Below are 10,402 nucleotides of genomic sequence, written 5' to 3' on the forward strand. Positions count from 1 at the left end.
TAATAAGCAAGAGGGATGCTTGGATATCAAAGAGTGTGGGGTGTGCCCAACTTACACATCTGAGTATCGCAGCTTCATTGACAGATTGGACTCGCAATTGAAGTCAAAAACTGGTGCAATTGAAATGGAACATAGAAGCTCTTGTAACAACGAGCAGAAACCTGAGGGATTCGTCTTTCCATCTCTTCCACGTGAACCCTGGAAGCACGAAAGAAAGGGGTTGGGAGGCATCCTCTTCCTATGATGTTTCATAGATCACTCCAACTCCTTTACCCTTTGCTATTTTTGCAACTGATTCTTCATTCTAGTTTTTAAGTTTATCACAGAACATGGTGTGTGATGTGCATATGAGACATTGTCATATTATCAGCTTCATATGCTAGCAGAGAACTTGTTCAAGTTTTTCCTTTAGTTAAGCTGCGTGCCAGCATGTAATATAGGCAGTATAATTGAACGCTTGAACCGAGGAGCCAAAATGGACGTTGGATTTCTGGCCGGAGGTCCTGGATATTTTATTACTCGGAGGTTACAAAGTGATCTTTTCGCCACATAAGCAGAATTATTCTATTACTTTTGAACAAAAAAGTCCTGGAAAACTAACCCAAGTGATCCAACATGTATACAACCTTCAATTAAGCTCTGATTTAGAACTCTAGGGAAAGTTAGAATGAATATTAAACTAAATTTGCTGCTAAAAAATTAAATGTAATTCATTCGGAAAAAAAACTAAATGTAATGTCTGTCCGAGTAAAAATTATTACAGACAAAGAAAATATTGCCTAGGTACATGTCTATAAATTAGTTTTTATTTTTGGTCATCATAAAAATCTATTTTAGTTGACGTGATTGCAGGATTCTCATTTATAAAGAGCATTTATTTATTTTTTAATATTCAAATATTTAAAATTTCCTTCTCGAGGTGAAGCGGAGGCCCTTTGCATTTGGGGTGCCATGGAGATTGTAGCAGAGGGAGGCACTGGACCTTGAGCCGCAAGGATGATAATCACGCGGCGTCGCTTCACTACTCTCACTCGCCACTATTCATCGTCCTCTACCGCCAGAAAAGTTCCTCTTCTCTTTAACTGTAACACAGACACAAATACCCAAACTGACGCTACAACAACTCTTCAGGTTCTCTCATGGGGCAGAGGCGCTTCTGGTCAACTCGGAGGTGGCTCCGAAGAAATCAGATTGTATCCTTCCCCTGTAGCCAACCTCATTGTGCCCAAAACCTCATTCATTCTCTCCCAAACCCCAGGCAGAATTTCTAGAAAAGGCCTTGACGGAGTAAACGTTGGCCGTGATGGGGAAAAGACAATTGAAGTTGGTGTATCTTGTGGGCTTTTTCATTCGTCCTTGATTGTCGATCGGACTCTCTGGATTTGGGGCAAAGGTGATGGTGGACGGTTGGGTTTGGGGCATGAGAATTCGATGTTCGTTCCTACTTTAAACCCTCACATTGATTCTCTTCGATGCATTGCTCTTGGTGGGCTACACTCGGTTGCGCTCACCTCGGCCGGTGACGTCTTTACATGGTCAGAGTCGCTGAATTACTTCAACATTTGCTTGTTTACATATTTTTGAGAGAGATTGTTGCTATATACTGATTGGAATCATTTGGACTGAAATAACACTTTGGTCTAGCAGTAGTCCTCCCAAATATGTGAACATCTAATTTATTTTCCGTACTAGACGACTTGGCACGAATTAGTCCTTTTGGCATATCTGAATTGCTTCATGAAAGAACTATTTTTCTTATTTTTAACGACTGCCTGATGCTCCCACAGTCTCACCAACTTGTACATATTAAAGCTAAATGAGTCTATTAATTTAAGGATCAAAATTTTAGTTTACTTAATCATATATCTTAGCACCCTGCTTGTAGCTTATGGTTTTGACTTTTTACCAATTTTGGTGACTATGGCCATCCTTGAAGGGAATGAGAAATTTGTAGTTAGGAGCTTAGAACATAGCGAGTTTTGGTGCTTTATAATTCTCATCAAACCTAGTAGAGTTCGAATTTTAGTGTTTATATAGGATTTAAATTACTAAAGGAATGGCCGTATTTGTGATTTGTCTTGGTGCAAGAATTTAATCGGTATTGATATGTGGCAAAAGCCATGAAAAGCAGAATATCACAAAATAGTATTTCGTTCACACCTATTTTGTAAGTTTGCTTCCCTATTTATCCTAACTGCCTAATGCTCTCGCTGATATAACTACCATATATCATGTACGCTTAAAACAAGGAATGTTCTTGTCATGGACATGGCTTGTATATTGCAATCTGATGTGTGTATATGCTTTTCAACAAATGCTGTGCCTGGAAAGTATTTTAGGTATACATATCAGGTGAAAGTCTTGGACGAATGAAAAGTTCTTATTGTATCAGACAACTGATTGTTTGTTCTTTTCTTTTTTAAAATATTCTTTTTGGTAAAACTAATGATTTTTGGAAACTTGGAATGATTACGAAAAATTATTTAAGATGTCAATGCAATAAGGAAGGGGAAAAAAAAAAACTATAATACTACTTTATTGCATCATGTTCTCTTTGGAAGCAAGGCAGATGCTACATGTAAAATGCTATCACATTTTGAAGGGTCAAATTCAATTTAAATGCTTGTAAAGTTTATGTTTCCTATTTGTTCAACCTCTTACTGTCCCAAATACTGTGAATTGTTCTTTATGTTGATTTGACACAAGTTTGCAGGGGCTACGGTGGGTTTGGTGCACTTGGACATTCAGTATATCATAGAGAACTGTTGCCTAGATTGGTAAAAGGCTCCTGGGAGGGAAGTATTCGGCATATTGCTACCAGTGGAACGCATACTGCTGCAGTCACAGAATCAGGTTCATTTGTACTCTTTCCTGTAATTGGTCGTCCTGCTTTGCACTCAAGTCTTTATTGTACCAATTGTTTCTTCCTTTACGTTTGTCCTAAATTGTTTTAAAACATTATAGGGCTTGCTGCAATTCGTGGTAGAATTGGATTTGATAAAAATTGGAAGCATCAGTTTTATTTTATGTTGATTATTGAGACATGAGATAACTTTATGTTAATTGGTACAGATATATTATGCTCTTTTTTATTTTTATATTGTCACATTAGGGACTCATTTTTAACAAAATCAACATCTACAATTGTGCATGCAAACAATTTTATAAATTTTTGGATAGATTTTTTTAGTAGTGTTATGTATGTTACTGAAATCATTGGTTTACATCAATACCTTGAATAGCACTAATCAGAAGTAAATGATTTAACAAAACCCATAATTCACCTTTCACCAATATTGACAAATGTGACATTGTTCTTTTCCTTTGCTGGGTCAGCAATTTCCTGATTCCTTAAAGTAGCAGAAATGAATCTATGTGAACTATAGGTCTCTTGTGGTCTTGAATTGTGACTATAAGTTAGTATGGACTATTGAGCTACTAGTCATCTATTGTCTGGGCTATGTTAAATTTGCTGGGGCAACATTGGCGTTTTCTGAAATTATTTTCCCTTTAAATGTGCAGGGGAGCTTTATATGTGGGGTCGAGATGAAGGGGATGGTCGATTGGGACTTGGTCCTGGCAGGGGCCCAGATCATGCAGGTGGACTTAGTACCCCTTCCAAAGTGAAAGAATTGCCTTTCCCCATCGCAGCTGTTTCCTGTGGGGGATTTTTCACAATGGCGTTGACAGAGGATGGACAGCTGTGGAACTGGGGAGGTAACTACCCTAGTCACCTTTGCAGCGCCTTGATATTTTTCTCTGGATTTTAGTACACTAGCACAATGCATTTATTTCAATTTTGGTTTAGCTGGTTAGGAGAACTGACAATGTTAACCTCTTCTTGTCAGCCAACTCTAACTATGAACTTGGGAGAGGTGATAAGATTGGAGGTTGGAAACCAAAACCAATACCCACTCTTGAAAATGTTCAGATAATTCAGATAGCAAGTGGTGGATATCACTCCCTTGCATTAACTGGTATCTTGATAGCTGTTTCTTTGTTGTGCTTATTAGATTTATATCATATTGAATACCTAAACTTCAAATTTTAATGTATGTTTTAGATGATGGCAAAGTGCTTTCATGGGGCCATGGTGGACATGGTCAGTTAGGTCATGGGTCTCTCCAGAATCAAAAGATACCAACAGTGATTGAGGCTTTAGCTCATGAACATGTTATCTATATTTCTTGTGGGGGATCTTCATCGGCAGCTGTGACAGGTAAGATAATTCATATTACCTGCTGTATTCCACTGATCTACAGCATTTGAATTGAATGCATAAATAACTTTTAGCTACCTAATCTTGGTCCTCTATATATGCTTCAGTGTAATACTCTGAAAAACGCTGCCAAAAATGGGATAAAGTTGCATGGAGATATAAACACTAGGCTATGCTGATATGTGATTTTATGTGTATAAAATAATATAGGGTTAAGGTATACCCAACACCTTGAATTATTTTTATGGGTGCATCTGGCACTTTAAAGTATTTAGTGGTACAATTTGATCCCTAATGTATTAAAAATGGTGCAATCTCCACCTTAAGTTAACATACCATTAACCTCTGTTTTCTCCCTTCAAAGCTGGTCCCCCCCCCCCCCAAAAAAAAAAACGCTCCATCCTCTAGCCCAGTCAGCGCCTCTCTCTCCCCCAGTTGTTGCCGAAGATGATGATGATGGATCAGATAATAAAATATTAACTATGGAGCGTTATGCATCAACTCATAGAAAAGCAAAAACCTATGGCGATTTCTGCCAGAGTAAAAGCCGATGGCGGGGACCCCGTGCTGAGAGCGAAGCCTAAGGTGAAGAAGAGCTTGTTTTGAAATAAACTCAGAGCGGCGAGTAAAAAAAATAGGTGGAATCAATGTCATACCAGAGGGATTATATCATAGGTGAGATAATACTGTACATTGGTCCAGCATCATATTAGAGGATCAGAAAAATTCAAAATTGCCTTTATATTATAAACTATAATTAACACTAGCACCCACATGTTAATTTTGGGGAAGAATTAGGCCCTACCCCTACTTTGCTGATTTTGCGACAAAACATTGTGCAAGACTTCTAGAATCTTCAAATTCTATGTCTGCATTTGAAATTTTTTTATTATTCGTAACATATGAGATCTTTTTTGCCATTAAAACCAATGAGATTTTGATCATTGTCATTTTCGCATAGTAAACTTTCTTCCCCTTCAACTGGTGTCTTCGTCTTGTCCCTGTGAAATGGTGAGTTACAGAGCCCCTGTTCATCTGGCATTTTACCCCCAAATGTCACTGTCGCAGAACAAAGTCGCCGCTGATGATCCTTCATAGTTCAATGTTAAGTTTAGGAGCCATGACGATGATGCATGGTACTCCATCAGGGTTGTGCTAGAGCAGGAAGAAATTGATAATGTAGTTCTTGAACTTCGACAACAGTCATGATAAAATAATTTTTGTTCATCATTGTCTTCTTCAACAGCGACAGGGGATAGACTCAATGCCAATTGAACTAGAAAACGGTAGGGGAGAAGTGAGATGCATTTGTGAAAGCCCATTATTGAAAAGGAGAAAACGGACGTTAATGGAATGTTAACCAAGGGTGAGAATTGCTCCATCTTTAATAGGCTGGAGGCAAGATTGCCCCACTAAATACTTTAGGTGTTGAGTGCACCTCAGAAAATAGTTGAGAGTGTTGGGTGCACCTTCACCCAATAATATATTAAACATGTAATAAATAACAATATACCCAAGAAAGCCACGATTCCTTCCACTGACTTACAATCAACAGGGTATGCTGCCCTGTCAGCGTTTTGAAAACTAGATAAGAATAGATGATCACTGGATTTCAGTCTTGTGATCGTTGGGCTGCTTTCAATAGTTTGCGTAGAATGAAACTGAAACATGTTTCTACTCTCAAGTCTGTGTTTTAAGCTTCTTGTTGAAACATTCAGATAGAAGTTTTAAAACAGAATTTTAATCACAAGTCTAGTACAATGTCATGTTGGAGTGGCATGTTGGATCTATGAGGCTCAGCATGTTTTGGTATTACAGTTCACATGTCATGGAAATAGTGGATTGCAAAAATACTTAACAAGGGGGGTCACCTTTTTTTTTTTTTTTAATAGTATGCTGCGTTTATTGTTAACTAAAATGGCTTCAGGTGAGATAGTCAGGAAATGCCCTGTTTTTTCACGAAAGAACTAATATTTTCAGGTGTCACCATTATTCCAATCAATGTAGTCCAGGAGTTGACGGGTTGTTTTTGGTTGTGAGCAGATGAAGGTAAGTTGTACATGTGGGGAAATGCCAACGACTCTCAGTTGGGAGTTCCTGGGCTGCCTGACGTACAACCAGCCCCTGTTGAAGTCAACTTCCTAATGGAGGATGATGGATTCGGACCTCACAAGGTTTTGTCAGTGTCAATTGGTGCATCACATGGATTGTGTTTGGCCTTGAAGGAAAATCGGTGATAAGACATGTCGATCAAGAAGTTTTTCCTCTATCAATGAAGTCCGGTGACAAAAACATCATGGTTCTTCAACAAGATGAAATAGTTTGGATTCGGAGAATACAGTTCATATTGGGGAACACATTGTCGCACCTGGAAGCAGTCAGAGGGGATAACATATGATGACAGGTGGTTGTTTGATGGATTTATATATCGTTATCCCAGTTTTTCTTGTTGGCACTCTGTCCTCCTCAATTTTCAACTTTGATGTAGCAGATGAGCTCATAGATTTGTACTGATAGGGATCACAATAAATTCAATGGCTTGTTTGATGCATTGAAATCATCAGCACAAGGTAGCATCAATGCAAATCAATGTTCCAATTTGGAGATCATTTGTGACTGTTGAAATGTTTGCAGCTGAAGATTTTGTTCGCTCATATTTGTTTCAAGGTGATGTAGTTTAGAACAATAATGTCGTTGAAGCTCAACATGTAAGAATACATTTTGTTAGGTAGTCACGTGCTTTTCATTTTGATGTTGCTCAATGTCTGGTTCTGTTCGGCCTTTGCGGAACCTCATGAGGTATATTGGGCTCATGCCTAGCGGATTTTTTTTAAGGTAATTTCATTTTCTTGACATGGATGGGTGATCGAGTTTCTGAAAATTCACCTAGAACCAGTTTCGACTGGCATGGATTTTTATTTTTATTGCATTGTGCTTTGGTAATTGTGAGAAACTGTTGAGAAAATGTAATACTACCTCTAATCCTTAATATAAGAGCTAATTTGATTTTCACTTTGGTTCTAAATATAAGATTGTCTTTCATATTTATTTATTTTTTTTCAAAGTAACCATTATAATAGTTGCATATGCTAAATATTTTATCAAATGACACCTGATTAACAAAGATATTTCAAGGACTAAATATAATAATAAATTAGTTCTTATATTAAAGACTAGATGTAATAATAAAAAAAAGAAGAAATGCGTATATTAATGTTTCTGATGACTTATCAACTAGTTTAATTTTTGTTTTTTTTCCTGATATATCGGAAAGAATTCAATGCCTAGGTTAATTGAGCGACGTTCATGTTGAAAACACCACTTGTTTAAAATATACATGGGCAAAACTCTATAAACAATTACCAAAACGACGAATGCTTTATACCTGGTTAAATGCTTATGCAACGAAAGAAAAATAGACGCGTTGGCAAAGGGGAAAAGACAAGAAAAATGCACATGGGAATCTGATGCATATTGTATAAATATTAGGAAAAATTTTAAAAAAATATAGATGATTTTTTTTTTGAGTAAATACCGTAATTCATTAAAGAAAAGGACACCAAAAAAAAAAACCTCAGCACCTTAAAAAAAAAAAAAAAAAGCTCCACCTCTTGCACAATAGGAGAGGTTGACTAAGGATACAAAAGCTTGCCTTCATGTTATGGGAGGACTTGGCAAGATAACAATGTTCTCCCTGGCTTTGTGCCTAATGTAAACTTGCCACTCCTGGTTAACACTAAATCTAGTATTATCTGTAATGTCCCAAAAGGATGTTGAGTCACATTCTCTAGTAACAAGATTAATAGCAGTATGCACAGAAATTATCCTAAACCCCTTGTTCCAACAAATATTAAGCCCATACAAAATAGCAAAGATCTCCACAATAGCTGGCGGAACTGTCGTAATTTTGCCATTGAAGCTGTTGATCCAATTGCCTCCTCTATCCCGAGGAACCCTACCACAACCATTGCTGCGATTAGGAAGGACAGAACCATTAACCTCAAGACACACCTAGTCACCTTGGAGGTTAAGTGGCATCGTTTCATGTTGTTGTCTGTTGTAGCAGAGTGCTCCTAAACTCATTAGATCCATGTCTAAACATGCCCTGAAAAAAACTATCCTTACCACTAGCAGCATTATCAATATCAGCGTTATCAAATAGCTTTTTACACCTATTGCACCAGATATCTCAGCAAATATATCCAAACAGGGTCGACCAAGGGATCTTCTTACTGTACTGTTGTCCTTCATCCTGTTTTAGATTCCAACGTGGCTAGTCCGTCCCCTGGAGTGAAAAAAAATGTGGCCAGACCTCCTGAGCAACTACTGATTCCCACTGGCTTTTTGCATTTGAACAATCTCTAATCAAGTGCATCAGACTCTCAGGAGTTTCGCACTCGAACCAGCAGCTTGGTGAATCTGCTAAGCTTCCACTCATGCATAGTTCAGTAGTATGTGCTCGATTATGTGCGAGCAGCCACAAGAATGATTTCATCTTTTCTGGGATCTTACACTTCCATATCAGTTTCCTGACGCTAGCAGCTGTCGATGAGTACCTATAAGTAGAAAAGAATAGGCAGAGTGCACAGAAAAACAACCATCAGTCGATGGCTTTCAATAGAATCTGTCCTCTTCTCTCTCCTCACGGTGTGAGTGTATAAGCACAAGCCTCTCAATAACGTGAAAGGGTAGCCATAACGCCAACTTTTGATAATCCCAATCACCTATCTGGTTAACATAATCGATGACCTGTCACCTCTATTAATAAGACCTTCTCTACTTGGTATAAGATCGATGAGGGTACATTTAAATTAGACCAATTCTTAAACTAGAAAGAAGTCAAGCACCCATTGCCTATCTTTTTCCCTAAACCTTTTTCAAACATCTTCCAAACTGCACATATGCCTCTCCAAGTAAGGGATGAGTTGGCCTTCTTTGTAACCGTAGGCAAAGGATCAGAACTTGAACGCATAAAGTGTCTTTCTCGCAACTCAGCTTCCAACAAAGCTTGAGGACGAAGGCCTCATTTTGTTTTCTTAGACCTTTAATACCTAAGCCACCATCTTTCTTATTTTCCATTATATTTTGCCAAGAAACATGGTGAATTTTCTTTCGGTTCTCATCATCATCCCAAAGGAAATTCTTGCTTTCCCTCTCAAGCTCAGCTATCAACTTTTCGGGTAGGAGAATAGTTTTCATGTGATAAACGGGAAGAGCAAATAACACTTATGAGAATGGTTCTCCCAGCTATAGCAAGATGTTTCCTTTTCCACTTTGAGAGTCTCCGTTGCGTCTTTATTAGGATTTGGGAGAACAAAGAGTGAGAAGCTCTACTATGTATAGGTGGAATCCCTAGATACTTCTCCTGATCACTGGTGAGACCAAATCCCATCCTTTGACTCGGTTCTAAGGCTTGCGTGATATGTACATTTCTAGAGAAGCAGGCTTCAGTCTTCATTTTATTTACCTTCCATCCCGAAGCCTCACAAAATTTATTCAGGCAATTCATCATGACATCCACTTGACTCGTAGACGCTTCACCAAACAAGACCAAATCATCAACAAAGAAAAGGTGGGATAATTTAGGCCCTCTTAGTTTAATTGGTGCCCAAACCCCTCCTCAATAGCATATTGGATATAGATGAATTTTCAAATCCAAAAGGTCATCTAAATTTGCAAAATTCTAAATAAGTTATAAGAACCAAATTGAAATTTTGAAATATTGATGAATTTACAATGTTATCCTTTTAATTCTTTTTGAAAAGCCTCAGTCACCCCTCACTGCCCAAACCCCTCCTCAATAGCATATTGGATATAGATGAATTTTCAAACCCAAAAGGTCATCTAAATTTGCAAAATTCTAAATAAGTTATAAGAACCAAATTGAAATTTTGAAATATTGATGAATTTACAATGTTATCCTTTTAATTCTTTTTGAAAAGCCTCAGTCACCCCTCACTGGCTGGTCAGCCATTAGTGCCATTCATTTAATAACATAACAATATTCACAACTTCATTAATGCCATTAACTAAATTAGGATTTTTTTTAACATTCATAACGTGATTAGTAACTCTTATAATAATATTTACAACTCAATTAACCAACATTTTAAAATTCCAATATAGTTATTGTGACTGATTTTGAATTTGTTATATTCAAGTGATATTTAACTATCATTTTAT

The 10,402-nt window shown here is 37.5% G+C and overlaps 1 protein-coding gene across 4 annotated transcripts; it reads left to right on the plus strand.

Moving 5' to 3' along the window:
• Positions 1-422: 422 nt before the first annotated feature.
• Positions 423-7,229, plus strand: LOC114734973 (RCC1 domain-containing protein RUG3, mitochondrial). 4 transcript variants are annotated; one of them, XM_028922626.1, is made up of 7 exons: positions 423-500; positions 920-1,535; positions 2,714-2,853; positions 3,523-3,717; positions 3,849-3,977; positions 4,064-4,219; positions 6,263-7,229. In XM_028922626.1, exons 2-7 carry the CDS (start codon positions 997-999, stop codon positions 6,454-6,456), a joined length of 1,353 nt encoding a protein of 450 aa, XP_028778459.1. In that variant the 5' UTR covers positions 423-500; positions 920-996; the 3' UTR covers positions 6,457-7,229. The 4 variants fall into 4 exon arrangements, with proteins under 4 accessions (XP_028778459.1, XP_028778460.1, XP_028778461.1 ...); XM_028922627.1 differs by having other exon boundaries at positions 435-500; positions 926-1,535; XM_028922628.1 differs by lacking the exon at positions 423-500 and having other exon boundaries at positions 635-1,535; positions 6,200-7,229.
• The last annotated feature ends 3,173 nt before the right edge of the window (positions 7,230-10,402 follow it).

Source organism: Neltuma alba, unplaced genomic scaffold (assembly GCF_004799145.2).
Source record: "Neltuma alba isolate B1F8T4 unplaced genomic scaffold, ASM479914v2 tig00013165_pilon, whole genome shotgun sequence".
Classification (NCBI taxonomy): domain Eukaryota; kingdom Viridiplantae; phylum Streptophyta; class Magnoliopsida; order Fabales; family Fabaceae; genus Neltuma; species Neltuma alba.